The following is a 19,873-nucleotide window of genomic DNA, read 5'->3' as shown; positions in this document are numbered from 1 at the left end:
GAAAGACACCAGTTAGGAAAAGAAAGGCACTGGTTTGGGAAAGAAGACACTTAAGATCATGCAAATTGGAAAATTATGAAAAACATCTAAACAAAATGACAAATCTAAATAATCCTTTTCACACATTTTTACACCTATTAATTAATTTTTAGTAAAAAATATTACCTTACAAGGCTCAATTTAATGATTGGACATTGTCGCCCCCAGGACTATTTTTGAGATCTGAATTGTGGAGGCAACCAACCACTGTTCATTTTTAATGAAAAAATCAACAATGGTTTGTTGCCCTCCTCTAGCAATCTCAAGAATGGTCAAAGGGGCGACGATGTCCGACCGTTAAATTGAGCCCTGCCTTACCTCCATTTTCTTTCTGCACACTAGCAACTATTAACAAATCATCAATAAGAAAATCACCTAAATGTTGATGATGTTTACCAAATGGCTCATAATAAATGTTCCAAATCACATGCTATTTCATTAGCAATATTTTTTTGAAATCAATATTACAGTTTGGCTACTCATATTTGCAAACATAACCTCTCTGCAAAAAAGATTCAAAGTCAAACTTTTTCAACTATAGCCCTGCCATTTTTATATTTATTCAACACATATAAGATACTTAAAAGAACAATAAAAGAATCATGTCTAAAAGCTGATAAAAGCCTCATACCTTAAAGCTGAAAACTTTTTATAAAACTTTTTTTAAAATCAAAAAAATATGATTTTTTCCTAATAAATCATACATAACAAACTTCATTAAAACTCTAGGCATTATATCAGTCAAAAAGACTAAAATTTACAGTATTGACACTGTATACTTAAAGTTTGAAAAAGCTTTCAATACACACCCAAAAAATTTACTTATTTTTAAATTAGCTTTTTGCTAATGACAGCAAAATAACTTCGGTAAATGATATTAAAGACAACAGTACAATACTGAAAAACGGCATCAACAAAATCATTGTTCTTAAATGCTTACATTAAATGTCCAAAAAATTTATTAACTAAAAAAAATATACCTAAATCTTTAATGTGTGGTAGAACATCATTCTGAAATTCTTTATAAGAAGCTACTTTGCCTTCTTCAGATGAAATACCAATATGAGATTCATAAATTCTTAAACTCTTTGCCTTAGCAGGTTGCTTATTTTTAAAAATGTACGGGTTTTGTGGATTCCAGAACACAGGTTCCATTAATGTAGTGGTATTACTTTGAACAACATAATTTGCCCATGGAGATATTCTCTCTAGCAGTTCACCATTTGCAGTCTTAATAAGAAGCTGAAAATAATTTGAAACAAACTTTTTTATTTGACATTTTACAATTTGCTTATAAACCTTATGTTGTTTTTTTTTTTGAAATTTATGAAAATATAAATTACAAAACTTTTGCAGTTATACCAGAATTCCAGATTTTACAATGAAATCTTTATACAGAGCAACAAAGTTTATTCAATTTGTACATATATAAGTTGCATAAAAAATTTTAAGTTTACTTGAACTTGCATTGAAATGTTTATTAGGTCAAAATAAACAAATAGCAATATTCCAACCTTATATTTAGAAAGATGCTTTATCTGCTGACTTCCATCAGAGTTCTTTGGAAAAAATATTTCCCATTTACCAAACTCTTTTTTTAACATCTTGTGTGATGACGAGTTCCAATTATCTATAAAATAAAGCAAGCCTTGTCACAAGATTTTGCTGCTTAACAGAAAAGCATAGAGCATATATAATAAATTGTATATTGCGTAAATAAAAATTTTAAAAGGTCAATTGTGCATTTTAAAATACTGAATTGTAGTTAAATTGAATTTCAAAACTAAATACATAACACAACATAATGTATGCATAACTTGATAAAATAATATTTTTATTAAAAAAAAAACTATATAATTATAATATAAATAAACAGTAAAAATGTCATTTTCTTAAATAATAATTTCTTAAATAATACCTAATTCTAATATATATATATATATATATATATATATATATATATATATATATATATATATATATATATATATATATATATATATATATATATATATATATATATATATACACATACATACATATATATAACATAAATTTTATATATATATATATATATATAACATAAATTTTATATATATATATAACATAAAATATATATATATATAACAATTTTTTGTGAGAAAACAAGTGCCTACATACAAATTTCATAACAGGAAGTTACTGACATTTTTTATAAACTGAGTTGGTCAATTTTAAATAACAATATATAAACAATTTATATATAGACATAACAATTATTATTGTAATTGACTATATATAACAGCATCCAATGCTTACATTAGTTTTTAAACATTGATTAATTACCTAACAGGAAGAGTAAGCATTGACTAGGTGCCACAAACCCTATATAATATATTAGTTACTTTAGACACTACTAAAGTAACTAATATATTGTTGCCTACAGGCCTCACCCATACTTGATTTAGAAATTTCTTTCTAACCAATTAATCGTAAACACTTTCATCACAGAAATCAACATTAATAAAAGCTTTAAATTTACTAAAATTAAATTTCATAAAAAGATTAAACCTAAAATAAAAAACATAGTCATTAAAGATCAGTTTTTAGCAACAAACAACAACAACAACAAAATAGTCATTTAAAAATTGCAAAAATATGCTATTTCTATTAAAATTATTATTTATTTCACAAACATGGTTAAAATGATTTTTACAATATAATATTTTTGAAAATAAAATTTATTTGGAAAACAAGATTCGTTAAAAATGGTCAATGGTTGCTGTTGCTAGTTATGAAGTGAGTTTCTTTTAATTAAAAATTGTAAACCATTCAGTGGGGAAACTATTAAAGAATCTCTTGAAATCGTGCTCATAAACATTTGTCCTGAAAAATGAAAATTTTAAATACCTTCCTTTCGAGACAAACAATTACAAAAAGAACAGGCGATATTGCTGATGACCTAAGTTTGTCATTGGCTGAAAGAATAAAAGCATTTTAGTATTACAACAATAGCAAGAAATATTTATCAATACTATGAATAAAAATAGCCAATTGAGCAGTTTGCAATATATCGGTTGATTCATTAACAGCTGGGCTTTTGACCAAAATGTCATCAACTAGTCAAAAACTGTGGAGGCACTGTAATATAGCAGAAGATGATATCTTGGCCTGATGGTAGTAGAGCACCAGTGCAAACTGCTGCAAACCAATCAATCAGACAACACACTGCTTCTGCTTGTATGATAGCTAGTGTCAGTAGTAGTAGTACTGACTAATCTACTACAGATACTATTAAGTCACATAAAAACATATTTACAGTCAAAATTTGCACCAAAATAAATTGCAATGACTAGAAAATGGTTTAAAAAACCTTTCTTTCTTGCTCAAAATATTGAGCCCTTTGTTTAATACTGTGGCTATATCTTGATTTATATAGATTTAATGATTTGGCCTAAAATCATGGTTATTCTGCCTAAAAACTTTTTTGCCATTTGTTCTTTGTTTTGTTTTTGTTTTTATTGTTTAATTCTAAACTAATTTAAAAAAGTTTGGAAAAGTTTAGCAACAAAGTTTGGTAGAGTGAATATGAAGCCAGGGTATAAACATTTCTAAATACTAAATTCTAAATATATAAATTGTTTTTTAAAATAAATACATTATAGAATGATAAGAATACATATTGTGCAAGTTACATGGTGAATGGTAACATCAAAAGTTACATCTCTTATTTGAAATACTGTTGTCATATTTAGGTTGGTTCTTCTAATAAGACTGTCTTTTCGTCAAGGTCCAAAAACAGATTGTTGATGGACTTGCTCTAGCTGCTAACCTAGAGGTCTGTCTTTGGTCCTCTTTCTCTTTTCTACAAACACTACCACAATTGCCAAAACTTAATGTGTGATTTGTCATCAATTGGAACCTGTAGCTATTCCTTCATGCAAATAAACTTTTATTTATCCCGTTTTTTTTTTTCTTTCAAAAAATACAAAGGTAGGAGTTCTCTCCTATCTTTATATATTTTGTCTCATCAAAAAAATTACAGTTTTAAAAGTCTTCTGCCACCTGCTTAAGCTCTTTTTTTTTTTGCTTTCGGTTTAACTATTAATTTAATTAGCTTACAACATTGATGGGATTGAACTTGTTTAAAAAAAACAACCTCCTACCACAATCTACATATAGATATATAATGATTATTATTATTATAATAATTATATTATAATATTAATAATACCAAAAAGAAGATTAACAATAATTAACAATGAAATTAGATGCTTAGACTTACTAAAATCTCCATATATGAAAACTTCAATTGCGGCAGGAATCCATTCTCTACACATTAAACCATTTTCTGAGGCATGTAGACCATATTGTTTATACCCCTGAGAAAAAACATCTATACCATTTTCATTTTTTTCAATGTAGCTCACCAAAGTTTGGAAACTTTCATATCTAAAAATATTATTTTTATTGTTATAGTTATTATTTTATTATTACCTAAAAACAACAACAAAATAATAATTTTGCACATAAAATAACAACATAAGTGTTATGTCAGCATTTTACATACAAAATAGTTTTAGCTATAATAACACGTTATTTTAGTACACTAAAATTTTTTTATTAAGAATATTCAAATTATCGAAATTAATATATTTCATGAAATTGTAAACATGTTTTTGTTAAGATGTGTTATCATTGTTGTTTAGATTTTAATTTTTACCTACATTTGTTCAAAACATTTTCAACAATTACAGAAAGATAAAACACAAGTTTTTTAAAGTCTTAAAAAAATCTTATTAATAGAAAGTAAGAATAGATTAAAAAAAATTGATTTAAATTTTAAATCAATATTCTTTACAATTTTTTCTTACTTCTACTAAACATTTTTGGTTACTTCTAGTCACTAACTACAAATTTATTAACTATTTACTAACTACACACTGTATCATTAATCAACCCACAAGTTGTACTTTATTTATCTGAAAAAAAAAAAAGAATCATTTAGGAAATTAAAGATAAGGGCAAATTTCTTATCAATACACAAGAAGAATGCCTTAATCTAAGGGAGTATTTATATATATATATATATATATATATATATATATATATATATATATATATATATATATATATATATATATATATATATATATAACCCTTGGAATTAGGGTCGGCATTAGGCATTTTTTGACCTAACTGTCGACCTGAAAGTATTTGAGGTCGGAAGAAATTGCCGATCTCTTTTCTATGTTTTATGGTAAGACCTTTGTACCAAATAATATTTGCCGACCTCTAAAAGATTGAGGTCGGCAAATTATTGCCAACCTCAATCATATATATATATATATATATATATATATATATATATATATATATATATATATATATATATATATATATATATATATATATATATTAGTGATTAACGTCTTTATCTTAAAAGAACCATAGTTAGTCTTAAACTATGCTTTATTTATAGAAAAATGCTTTTAAACAGATTTCTGTTTTGCACCAATTAATGGCCGGGTAGACTAAATAGTAGCCAAACACTACCTATTAAGAGCTGCTTACAATACTTTAAATGAATATATCTAAGGTAACTAAAAGTAAGACAGATAATTATAGCCTAATAATGAACTAAGATAATTATAGCCTAATAATGAACTAAGAATTACTATATACTACAATAAACCAAGAAAAAATATATTTTCAACAAAATAGAGTATTCCTTAATATATTTTTGATTTTTAATACTTTGCTAAGAAATATTTTTTATACTTTGCTAAGAAATATTTTTTTCTTGGTATATATTAGTACTTTAATATAGTACTTATTTGCGGTTCAAATCAAGCTGGCCTATTAAATAGATAAAACTAAAAAAATTAGTTAAAAAATAATTTTGCTTGAGGCTATAAGTAGTGATAAAAAATAAATTTTTTTATCACTACTATATAGCCTCAAACAAAAAACAAATTTTTAAATAAAAAATAGCTAACTTTGCTTTTTCAATTTTTTATCTTCAGTTGTTGTGGCTTTGTTTTTTTCTTTTCCTCGTCATTCAACTTAGATTGCATTGCTTCTTGTGAAGTTAATACAAAATATTTTTGAACCTTTTTTTGATTTTCTTTTGACTATATATCTTTGGATAAGGAAAAATATCACTGTCACTATCATAAATCTTGAATTTATGTTTTTCACTTGTATAACTTGTCATAATATTGATTTAAAATCATAATTGTTAAATAAAGATCAATTGCTAAATCAGGATCTGCTAAGGTTGCTTTGTTTTATCGTGCTCGCCATTTTCTTACTCCTTATTCCATTCTTTTTCTTTTGACTTATAACGTTGTTAATATCTTCAAGTTTTTTGAACATAGAAGTTAGGGCAACATCTGCTGTAAACAAATCAGCATCCTGATGGCAAAGGGCCTCAACTATTGCTTTTACTGGGACTAGTACATTAATGATAGTAAATACAGTTTTAATCTCATTATTAGATAAAGCCAAAGATTCACCTTCCGTTAGACTTATGTTTATAAATGCCTCTTGTAAACAATTTTTTTATAAATAGACGCGCTGAAGCATTGACAAAAGACTGTTTTATCTATTCTTGTAGCCTTTTATTAGAGTTATTTGCTTCCCAAATTCAGCTGCAACATTTTTCTCCTGAATATTACAATTAATTTTCGCACCTTATCGATCACTGGACCACAACTTACCTTAGTAATATCACATTGGTTTCTTCGATGCCTATTATGACTAGCATTGATATCAAACTATTTGTTGTTGTCAGAAAAATCACCATCCTCACAAAAGTTACTCTCTGAAAAATCAACTTCTATATCTAACTGTTTGTCTTTGTTACATTGCTGATCTATTTCTCTTTCTATATCCTGCTTTTGATATAGTACTTCAATAACAGCCAGTTGCACACCATGTGAAAAATATAACTGTTGATTTACAGGTAATATTCTTTCAACTTTTTTTATCACACTTGCTCCGTTAGTCATAATACCAACAATATCTTTTCGCAAATCAAGTTTATGTTACGCAAGCTTTTGTTCTAACAGCTCTATACACTTATCTCCAGACATTGATTCTGTTATATGATAAAAGACTAAGCTATAGAAACTTGACAAATGGACATCACTATGGTTACATAGTGATATCCATTTGTCAAGTTTCTGAATACTTACACATCGATGTCTTCCCTTTTTTTTCTCTTAAGTAATATTTCTAAACTGTAAAATTACTTTTTTGTCATATTCCATGCAAGAAGTCATTATAATTTAAGAAAATTTACTGTTCAAATAACCAGCAAATTTAATTTAACTAAAACTAGTACTATAAAATAAATAAATAAGGTCTAGTTGACATAAAAATTGTAAGAAACTTTAATAAACGCGACAAATTTTAGGAATATAATTGCAACCCAATTTCAATTATTATAATAAATCCAATCAGTCATTCATAAACATAATTGCAAGAATTTTGAATTTGTATAGAATATGTGTAAAATGTGTGAAATTATATTAAAATGTTCAACCGAAAATGATTTTAAAAAAATCCTGAGATTAAATGCTTAATCCTAGGATTTCAGGATTGTTAAAAACCGCAGAATCCCAGGATTTTGGGAATCCCAAGATTCCCAACTGTACTTCAACTATTTAGATGAAACTACAAAGAGATAAGTTTTATTCTAGTAACATTTGGATGCCATGCTACAAAATATCCTTATTTTTTCTAGTAACATTTGGATGTCATTCTGCAATGGCCTCAGCAGGAACAGCAAATAATATCACCCTATGCCAGACCAAGTATTTAATATTTAGTTGCAACAACTTGGCAACGGCTTTTTAGATGTTTCATAACATTATCAAACATCTGAAAAACCATGATCAAGTTGTCGCAACTAAATATTAAATACTTAGTCAGGCATAGAGTGGTATTGCTCACTAAAAATATTTTTTTTTCCCAAAAATATCCGGAAAACGTTTTTAAGAAATATCCGGAAAAATCTGGATATTTCAATAAAAATGCATTTTGTGTATCTAAGAATAACTCATGTGTTTAAAAAAAAACTCATTATTTTTACACAGAAACTGTTATAACATTTAATGTGTTATTATAAATGAATTAATTAATATAAAACATAATATTAACATTATGCACATAATCTTAACATTATTTGCACGCAAAAAATGTTTAAGTATTTTAATTTTTCAAATTAGTAAAATAACAGCGTAGTTTTTAAAGTGGTAAATATTATTAGCAAAGATATGAGATAAAGAAATTCATTATTTGTACGCACAAATTGCTATATTATTTAATGTGTTAGTATAAATGAATTATTTAAAATTAGTAAAATAGCAGCATAGTGTTTACAGTGGTAAAGAAGCGCAGCAGTCTCCCGTAGAGAAGTTTTAAAAAAAAGAACAAATCAACTCCCCACTTGACTGCAAGTAACCACTATTTATGTTGGAAGTTAACAAAAAACAAAAAAGAACAAAAAAATAGTCAACAAAGGACTTAAAAATCTGCAACCTGATTGAGTCAGGAAAACAAAAAAACAAAAGAGAATTCCAAACCATCAATGTTCAAGGAAAAAAAACTAAATAAAAAAAAGCTTATTGAGCATGAAAAAATAGCTACAGTGAAGAGATGCAACTTGGCTCAAAAACATAAAGTAGACAAAGGGTTCGAATTTCTCCAAAAAACAGTTTGAGTTTCTATAACATAAGTTGAAATTAGAAGTGGAACAAGGCAAACTAGAAGCAACAATTCTTCTTTGTTCAAGTTGCAGAGAATATCAAAAAGGATATCAAAAGATATTTTCTGTTTGTATATGCTTTCGTCAGAAGAGCCATTAAAACCTGCTTGAGAATGAAGAAAGAGATGCCAGGTCACGCTTTTCTATCATACACATAGCATCATTTTGAACTTGACATCTTTGAAGTCTTTCAGCTGTATGTCACAAACTTTGCAGTGATAGCATGCAGTATAGTTGCAATACACTAAGGCATATTCGTTTAGACGCATCAATTTTTTTCTCTTTATCTTAATTTTTTTCTATGAATTGTCAACTGATATGCATGCAAGATACTATCAAAATAATTGTTGTGTTGTGGGCTAATATAAACCACAAAAAAATTTTTTCTATGTGTCTTTATTAACATGAGAGTATGTTTGATATACAAAAGCACATTTTTTAATTGGAATATATCTATAGACGCAATCAGGTTAATAACGGTAATTATTGATTTTTAATCACTTTTACACAAATAAATTGATAAATTTTAGTGTAATTTGATCTTTTGCTCTGCCAGTATCGTTTTTATTGCATTTTACGAAATGCCTAAAGGAAAGTATTTGACAGATGCTGAAAAAATACAAATTAATTTATATCGTGGCTCAGAAATCTTACCAGCACTTTCTATACGTGAAATAGCAAGAAAAATTGGAAGATCTGACCATGTTGTACGAAACTACATTGCAAAAGGTGACAATTACGGTGTAAAAAAAGCAACAAACGGCAACAAAGTATAAACAAATCGGCAAATTAATTGAATTCGCTTCGAAGCAACCAAAAATAAATTGAATGCAACACAAATAAAGGATAAATTATTATTGCCTGTCACCAATAAACATGTTGCACATATTCTATGTACAACACCAAACGTAAAGTGGAAGAAACCACACCAAAAACCAATGTTAAAAAACACCATAAAATTGCTAGATTACAGTTTGCTAAAAACCATATGCATTGGACTCATGAGTGGCAAAACGTAATATTTTCAGATGAAAAAAAGTTCAATTTAGATGGTCCGGATTCTTACAGTTGTTATTGGCATGATCTAAGAGGAATAAATGACCCACAAATAAAACGAAATTATGGAGGAGGAAGTTTAATGGTTTGGGGTGGATTTTCTTATTCAGGAAAATTGACTCTGTGTTGTGGTTTACCTAAAATGAACTCGATAAAGTATACAGAAATGTTGGATGATGTTCTCATAACTTATATGTATGAAAACATGGACGATAATGCCATATTTCAGCAAGATAATGCTGCAATTCACACACCTAGGCATTCTATGAAATGGTGTAAAGACCACAACATCCTGGTTCTCGAATGGCCAGCTTGTAGCCCGGACTTAAATCCAATCAAGAACGTGTGGGGAATGCTATCAAGGAAAGTTTATGATGCTAAAGCAGCCGGACACCAATTTAAAACTGTTACTGAGTTAAAGTGTAAAATCCTTGAAGCATGGTCCGAGTTGGATCAAACTACACTTCAACGACTTGTGGAGTCAATGAAAGGCAGAATTTTTGAGGTGATCCAGTGTAATGGAGGACATACGCACTACTAGTTTCCATCTTTTATTGTCAAAAATATGACTGCGTCTATAGATATATTCCAATTAAAAAATGTACTTTTGTATATCAAACATATTCTCATGTTAATAAAGACACATAGAAAAATTTTTTTTGTGATTTTTAGTAGCCCACAACACAACAATTATTTTGATAATAACTTGCATGCATATCAGTTGACAATTCATAGAAAAAATTAAGACAAAGAGAAAAAAATTGATGCGTCTAAACCAATATGCCTCAGTGTATAGTGGTAGCATGCAGTATAGTGGTAGCATGCAGTATAGTAAAAATCATTTTAAGGTAGCAAAATAGTTTTGTTGATTTTATGTTGTTATACGCATCACACGGGTTGCTTTGTTTTGCAATTGCAGCATTTCTATATAGTTAAAATGCAGTCTTGACCATATTCAAATATAGCATCAATAACAATGCTTCATTTGCAGAAAGCATTGACTCTTCATTCTTATCTAAATATATTTTGTTGATTGCTTTAGCATTTTTTGTTGTGCTTTCTTTATTTTATGAAACTTTTGAAGCAAACAGCTCATTTGACAAGTGAAGTTTGCTTCACGTCGATACTTAATTCTTATAGAACACACTTTGAAATCAGTAATACTTTGATATTGTTAAATTAATATATAATAGATGATAATTGCTATTAAATTTACCATTATAAAATAGTAAATAATAAAAGGTTGAAACTGTTATTAACAAAAAAATAGTAAGATCGGTAGAAATAAAAGAATTAAGTAATATCATTGAGTAAAGACAAAAAATATTAAATAGAGTAAAAAAATAAGATAAGAAAAATAATAACAGTTGTAGTAATATAACTACCATAGATACAAATAGTAATGAGGGGGAGACTGTTCCATTCATTTATTTGCGCATTGATGTTTTATAGAGTTTTTACCATATCATATTGTTGAAATCAGTTCAACAAATACACTTTTGCATGATGAGGATCTAAAAAGGTATGAGTACTTACTACTGCAACTGATTTGTGAGGCAAAAATGAAAACATTTCGGAGTCTACAATGTAAGTAATCCCATACTAAGGTACAATTCAAAAGTTTGATGTTGTCATGAATTTTTAAAACCTGTGATGATTTATACAACAAAAAAATATTGTGGTCGTTCCAAAAGTAGATAACTTTAATGGCTTTGTTCTGAAATGAGGAAGTTTTTTTTAGGATTGGTTTTTAATTTGTCCCCAGATCCAGCGTGCATACATTAAGTGAGAACAGAATATGGTATGATAAATGTTAGTCACAGTTTCCATGTTGACAAAGTGCTTTACTTTAGCCAATATACCAATAGATTGATTTAATGTTGTCTCTAAACAAGAAAGATGAGACTTAAAGAAAAGATGTTTATTTAACAAAATTTTAAGATACTTTACTGATTTTTGGGTGTTAATATCATTTTATTAGTTTAAAATTTTAATTGCTTAGTAATTTATTGATTTATAATTTTAAAGATTTTAACATTAAGTGAAATTTTATTAGCTCTCATTATTGTTAAGAACTTATGACATAACATCATTGGTTTTATTTTAAACTTTGACAACAGAGCCTTCAATTATAAGCAAATTAGTGTCATCAGCCAATGGTGAGTAAACACATTATTAAGGCATGTGTTTAATTAGTTAATGTCTATCAAGAAAAGCAGAAGCCAAAGCATTGATTCTTAGCAATATATTTACAAGTTATTGACAATATTGAGTTTTACTGATTGACTTTTATGCACAAAGTTGTTAATTTTTGATATTTCACTAATTCTTTTCTTAGTGTTTTTTTAAGTTGTTCAAGTTTGATTTTTTAAAAGTTATAACAATTTTTTCACTGATTTCACTGATAAATTGCAAATTTTATTTTTGTACATTTTAAATAAACTAAATGTTTTATTATTTACTAGAGTTAATGGATGAGCTTAAAAAATTTATACAATTTATCCTTTGATTTTGTTGATTTTAAAATTCTTTGGGTAATCTAAGGTTTTTGTTTAGACTTTTAATGTTTGCCTATTTAAAGTTTTTTTCAAGCTGATCAAAATTTTAAAGGTATTTCCTATATATTTTCTTCTGTTTTATTTTGTCAGTTTGAGGTAGGGATAAGAGTAATTTGAGACAAATGATTTGAAATAGAAAAAGTCAAGTTACCTGATAATTTTATCTCATAATTTTATCTGAGCAAAAATTAATAAAAATGTTATCAATAAGAGTTTTTGTATTTGAATTCACTTTGTTGGCAAAATGATGTATGGAAATAAAGAACACATACTGTTAAGAAAAAGTAATAAATCAGGCAAACTATCATCAATTAAAATTGAGTCTAAGCATAGATATAAATACTCAATTCAAAACTTACCTTCTAATTATTTCATCTTTGAAATCTTTTAAATAACCATCTAAACTAAGAAGGTTCTGAAGGTCAGGAACAACCGTCATTTTTTTTCAGTCTCGTGGAATTAATGTAGACCAAAATTTGCACTTCACATTACGGTTATTATTCTAAACATTATTTTATTAATATCGATTAGCATTAGGATTATAAAACGATAATAACAATATAGCAATAAAATAGAACAATCGCCGAAAGTTTGATTCCTTCATTAAATGTTTAATCCATTATCGTTTATTATCCGATTTATTATCTGATTATTATACTGCAAATTAAACCCGTTTATTTAACCCTTAGCAAAATCCCACGAGTCGTTAAAAATACGAATTGACGTAAAGAACGAATGAATAAGAAGTAAAAAATACGAACGATACGAATTCAGTAAAAATCAGGTTTAAAGAAAACCCTTTGGAGGTTTGATTATATACATTTTGTAGATTAACATGGAAATTATTCCATGTGACATTCCTGTGACAAAATTAAAAGGTTTTAATATTAATTAAAATCTTTTGATTTTGTCACAGGGGATGTTCAGTTTTTAAGATTTTCCTGAAAAACACTTAAACTAGCAAGTTTCAAATAAAAATTTTATTTATCCAAGTCAGATTTATTTGTAAAAACAAAAAAAAGATAAGGAAACTTTAAATAAAAACTTAAAGAAATAAACAACAAATATAGCGAATAAGCGAACATTTTTTTAAAAACGTGTCAAAATATGGAAACTTCGATTAAAAAAAGTCTTCGAGTAGCTGTGGCGATGCAGTTAGAGCGCTTGCTTTAGAAGCGTGAACTTTCTGGTTAAATGCTCTTCCGCGTGCTGTGACAAGACCGTTACGTCTTGTCACAGCACTTGTCATGGCACTGCGGGCACCTAAAACAAAACCATAGAAGAAATTTAAGAAAAATCTATACTCAAAGAAACAAAGAAGTTGCTAAAAGAACAAGAAAAAAGTTTAGCATCAATAGTGAGTACAAACTTAAAAATATTAACCGACAGAATTGAAAAATTATAAGTTTATGTAAACAACAAATCTAATGTGATGAACACTCAAAAAGATTTAAGAGATGTTAAAGCAACTCTAAATTTCCAAGAAACAAACCAATGGAAAAAGTAATACAAATTAGAAAGCGTTACGATAAGGGCTTAAACATTTTAGACAAAAAAAAACAACACAGATTTCGTCGAAATAATCTGCAAATAGATAGAATTGAAGAAAAACTTAATGAAACCAGGAGTGACGGTAAAAACACAATAAAAATTGTTATTAAAAAACAACTAAAAATTGACAGCAAAGTGTTAGTGGAAAGAACACATCAGGCGTGCAAACCAAGAGATAGAAAACTTTCTAGTACAATAGTTCTGGAGCTCCTCAACATTTAGTTTTACAATATATTTTTAGGTTATAAGAGAATTGTGGGAAAAATTGGCAAAGCCAAATAGTAAAAGAAGTTTAAATGCTTATATATATATATATATATATATATATATATATATATATATATATATATATATATATATATATATATATATATATATATATATATATATATATATATATATATATATATATATATATATATATATATTATATATATATAAATGCTTATATATACATACATACATATATATATATATATATATAAATGCTTATATATATATACATACATATATATATATTATATATATATATATATATATATATATATATATATATATATATATATATATATATATATATATATATATATATATATACATATATATATATATATATATATATATATATATATATAAATGCTTATATACATATAAATATAAAATATATATATAAATGCTTATATATATAAATATAATATATGAATATAATATATATATATATATATATATATATACGTAAGTGTATATATATGAATAAAGAAAATATCTTTATATTATCATGTATAATATTGTATACTTGAAAGAGTGCTCAATAGATAAACTAGAGCTATATAGTATATATGTTACTGTTACCCGCAGTACCAGGAATTAGCTAAATGCTAATGTTCATAATATAATTTAATATCGCAACTCTGAGTTTCATGTATTATCACAATCATGAGGCAAGTAGCAAAATTAAACTTTTACTACTTGCCTGATGATTGTGATTACACATAAAACTCAGAGTTGCAATATTAAATTATATTATGAATATTAGCATTTAGCTAATTCCTGGTACTGCGGGTAACAGTAACATATATACTATATATATATATATATATATATATATATATATATATATATATATATATATATATATATATATATATATATTATATATATATATATATATATATATATATATATATATATATATATATATATATATATATATATATATATATATATATATATATATATAGATAGATAGATAGATAGATAGATAGATAGATGAAAAATAATGCAAAACAAAGCGCAAATTGACCAGTATTGTTATAACAGACAAAGCATTTCTGCGATATAGATGAAGACGATACAAAAAAATTCTAATAAAATAATATCGAAAACCGTAAAAAAAAAAAAGTTGTTATATCTGTATTTTTACATCTTACAAACTATCAAGCTAGGCGTAATGTAATGTAACGTAATGTTGAATTGTATAGTTGTACTGCTTTTTCTTTGTTTTAATGGCTCTTTGTAGGAATTTACTTGTAGGAATGTTTGAGCTTATTTTTTTGCTTTTTTGTTTTTTTTTTAGGTTCTTTTGCTTAATACAATGATTCAAAATCAAAAACAGTAACTGACTTCTTTGATACATCTGAATTAGCATTTGTTATAAGTTCTTCTGTTTGGTTTATATGATGGTTTTCTACTGCTTGGACCTGAGGATTAGCATTATTGTTCTCCGTTTGATTACCGACAACATCATAGTCAGCAGTTTTTTCAGCAGCAAAGTTATGTTCGCTAAACACAAGGTGATTATGAGGCTCGATCCCATATTATTTAAACCCATTAAAGGCGTTTCCAATTGTATCTGCTTTAAAGTAAGCGGCGCTCAAAAGATCACCAATATTTTTGTCTGTGATAGGTTGTCCTGGATAAGTGATCATAAAGTTGTCTCATGCTAAGCCATGGTAGGTCTTTAATGGGCCAAAAAATGACACATCACGGGGCTGGAGACGATGTGATGTGTTGGGCGTCAACCCAACCATGATGATGATTTTTTCTGCAGTATAATAAAGCCTACAAAGTTATGTGAGTTTTGTGGTTGTTAATAATCAATAGAGCAGAAGATTCTTGTCTTAGTTTCACGTGTAGATAAAAGTGCTTCAAAAAATATAAAAAGGTTACCTCGTTGCCCCAGCCGTTATCACATACAATCTAGTTTCTGTAGGAATGAAAACCATGGGTAGGTTATTAGAGACAGTAGACAGACCTGACTCATCTGAATTGTAGATTGAAGAAGCAAGTTTGTTTTATGTCGATATTATTTAAATATAACAAATTTTTATTACATATGTACAAACTACTTATAAAAACATTAACAATACAAATAAAAACAATAACAGTGCAAACAGAAACAAACTACTTATATAATTATATTTTATTTATAATAACTCAAATAAAATTGTAATAACTGAAATTTATTTTGAACAATAAACATTTTAATTCAGAACAAGTTCTTTTATTTTCCGGTGACTAATTTCGCAAAATAATAAAATCATTTCAATTTACAAAAGTCATTTTTGGGGGGAATTTAACTTAATTGTAAAATGTATAATTTAGAGAACCTTCTATTATATGACAAATCACCTATATCTTTAAATCAGAAAATAGCTTTTTTTTCATTTGTTTAATTGCGATGTAAGAGAAAAAATAGCGATTTTTATTTTTTGATTTTTTTAAATTTCTCAAAAGACTTAAAGGATTGAGAAATTACCGCGACGATATTTTATATAATTTTTATAAATTCAAACATATCCCTTATAGTTATCGATAAGTCAACTAGGATACTCAACAATACTTATTCGCACAAGGTTCGTTTTTTACCGACTTTAAGGGGGGTGTCTAAACTACCAAACAACTTCGCGGAGTAAAACCATTATCTGCTCATCAGCTATAAAATGATAAAGATGAACGCAGTAATTTCGTAGAAAATAATGAAATTCGGTGTTTAAATGATTAAAAAAAGGTTAACCTTGACAGAGGCGGATCTAGACTATCTAGTGAGGAAGGATGGGGGGGGGAGGGGATATTTTTAGTTTTTTTGATTCGGTAGATCCAGGCTCTAATAAAAAAGGGGGCGGGGCAGTTTTCAGGTTTATATTAGGGTTGTTCCGGATAAGCTATGCGGCTGGATATCCAGGCCGGATAAAAGTATTATTCGGTATCTGATATCTGGCCGGATCTAACCTTATCCGATTTTTAAATACCGGATATTTTATGTTAGTGTCATTTGAAAATTGAAAGAAATCTAGAAATGCTATTTTTTTAAATAATCATATATTAATGGTTTCTATTCAATATTGTTATTACTATTATTAAAATTCTACCAAAGATTATATAAGCGCAATAAATACATCAGTTTATTACTCCTTTATATTTCTTGTACCTCAACGTGGAGAAACTAACATTTCTTCACGTTGAGGTAGTCTCTCACAAATAATAAAAACAATCGTCCGCAGATACAGAGGATGCAGGTGGTACTCGTAACTTAAGTGCTAACTTTTTTAGCAGTAGAAACTTCTCTTCATGTTTTCAATAATTTAAACATATTGATATCCCAACAATACAATTTTTGTTTGCACCACACAAATTAATTAAAATTTCTTATCAGTTTTAAACAGTTTGGCTAATTTACTTTCATATTCAAACAACATGCTTTGTTAAAAGTATAAATTTACAAAAAAAAGTTTCAAAAAAGTCTAATTGGGGGTGGGTGGGTGTGTGGGGGGGGGGGGGGGAGGAGATTTTGGGCTGTTTATTAAGCTAAAACAAAATTGAAAAAAATGTAGCGCTACTGATGAATAAAATATGTTTACAGAAAGAAACATCATATCAAGGTGATAAATCAAAGGATCCGAAATTGAGAAAAAATGGAATCGAGAGAAATCGAGAAAAAACTCCGTCGGAGCCAAAAAAAATCGCAGTTTCGGGTGCTTTGTTATAAGATAAAAGAGTTAAACTATCAAATTGATAATTAAACCTTGTTTTTGTAATTTTTTTTTTATTATTATTGTATATTTCAGTTTGTAATTCATTATAAACTTATAAATAAATTTATGTCTTTTTAAATTTTTTAGTTAACCAGTTGCTTCATATTTTTTTAACTGATTGATGAAGTCTTGATTTTTTTTGGCTTTTAAGCTGTTTATTGATTTTGATTCAGAGCTTATTGAATTTCGCCAAAAAAAAGGATGTTGTTTGTGTATAGCGTGATTATCTAATTTTGGTTGGAGACTATTTTCTTTTGTTGCAAATATTTGATCAAGTAATTTTGCAGCAAAAACTGAAATATCTTTTTTTAAAGCGTGAAAAAATGTGTTTTTATTTTTAAAAATATAGGATACCAAAATAATGTTTTCACGATTTTCGTATTTGGAGAATAACGTCTCTGCAAATTTGGAACTGATGTCAGTTTTTACATCAATTTGCTAAGTAACGTTTCCGTAACAATGTCATACTCCAAATTTGTTGTATTTTGTTTTTCCAAGCGAACTGCTGCAGCAGCAATGACTTTCAATAATTCAGACAACAATTTCAACAAATCCAAGTCAATGTCATTTAACATGTTTAGGCAGTTTAGTTCCTTAGGTGTTTTTTTTTTTACACCTTTGAAGCTATAAAAAAAAACACATCCAAAAATCCTTTATCTTAAAAACACTGTTTCACCTTGTCGAGCAGCAGAGCAAAAGTCCGTAAGTTTCGTGTATATTTTTTCGTGTATATTTCTTTTAGAACTTCATATTAAAACAATATTTCAAGAACTTAATAAGTATAAGCTTCTTTAGAATTTTTTTCAAAATTTTCTTTTTATTCAATCCTTTCCTCCGAATATTTGATAAGCAATTCTCCTTCAGTCTCTCCTTTTCCGTTTCTGCTTCAATATCCGATTCAAATTATTTGCGGCCCACAATTTCGTGACAATCTTTTTTAGCGTATATCAAATCAAAAAAACTAAAATGAATTGAATAATTCTGGCCGATCTGATGCGGAAATATAATTACGGTACCCAATATCAACATCCACTTACAACCATCTGTAGTTTTAATTGCAATATATTCACTATTTAAGTCAAATTCTTTTAGCTTTTCCATTATAAAAAAAGTTTAAATGTTTCAGTAAAAGATGGAGATAACAATTTCACCTTTCTTAAACAATACGAAAGTCGTGTTGAACATTTAAATTATAGTATCTTCTACCTTTATTGCGACATCATTTGTCACCTGTTGATCCTCAGATACTTGTTGTTAATTCTAAATGAATTAAATAACTTAGCTTTGAATTTACTAATATATATTACACTATCTAGATGAATTAATTTATTGTTTTTATTTTTTATTTTTGTTTGTTTTTAAAATTAAATTAAAATATTATAAAATTGTTTTATCAGTAAAAATACGATTTTTTTCCAAAAACTTTGTCGAAGTTCTGTCGAAGTTTCTCGATTTCTCTCGAACACTGAAACTCCGAAAGATCGAGAAAAATGACTTGAAAAAAACTTGAGACTTTTTAATTTATAAAATGCTTGAATAATATTGATTAGAATTGTCTGTAAACGTTACTGGCAGTAATAGTGTTATTTATAGTAGGCAACACTTTATGGTTAACATATGTCTGCTTTTGTACATACAAAAAAGCCCTTAAATTTCACCTCCTCCTCCCCACACGTAAAACGTGAGGGCAACAAGTTGATAAAATATTTTTTTGTACTTTATTTAACTAGACATATATTCATCGATAAATTTTAGGTTTCATAGTATTACCTATCAGCGTTCAAAAATTATGACCTTACGAAACTTGTAACCCCCTAAAATTGAGAATTTTTTTATTTCCAGCCTCCAATCATCGCAATTTTTCGCAAAGCATTATTATTTGA

General features: G+C 27.3%; 1 protein-coding gene across 1 annotated transcript in view; it reads right to left on the bottom strand.

Annotated features, from left to right (window-relative positions):
* The window catches only part of LOC136071945 (1,4-alpha-glucan-branching enzyme-like), a 68,634-nt gene extending 55,563 nt beyond the window's left edge, over nucleotides 1–13,071 (bottom strand). The window contains exons 1-4 of the mRNA XM_065797853.1: nucleotides 12,765–13,071; nucleotides 4,304–4,470; nucleotides 1,554–1,669; nucleotides 1,020–1,281 (exon numbers count right to left, since the gene is read on the bottom strand). Of these exons, the coding sequence (XP_065653925.1) occupies nucleotides 1,020–1,281; nucleotides 1,554–1,669; nucleotides 4,304–4,470; nucleotides 12,765–12,844 (625 nt within the window). The 5' untranslated portion in view covers nucleotides 12,845–13,071. The remainder of the gene's footprint in view (nucleotides 1–1,019; nucleotides 1,282–1,553; nucleotides 1,670–4,303; nucleotides 4,471–12,764) is intronic.
* Between the last annotated feature and the right edge of the window lie 6,802 nt (nucleotides 13,072–19,873).

The sequence above is a fragment of the Hydra vulgaris genome, chromosome 05 (assembly GCF_038396675.1).
Source record: "Hydra vulgaris chromosome 05, alternate assembly HydraT2T_AEP".
In the NCBI taxonomy this organism is placed as follows: domain Eukaryota; kingdom Metazoa; phylum Cnidaria; class Hydrozoa; order Anthoathecata; family Hydridae; genus Hydra; species Hydra vulgaris.
Note: the sequence above shows the minus strand (reverse complement) of the source record. Positions and strands in the feature narration are given on the sequence as shown.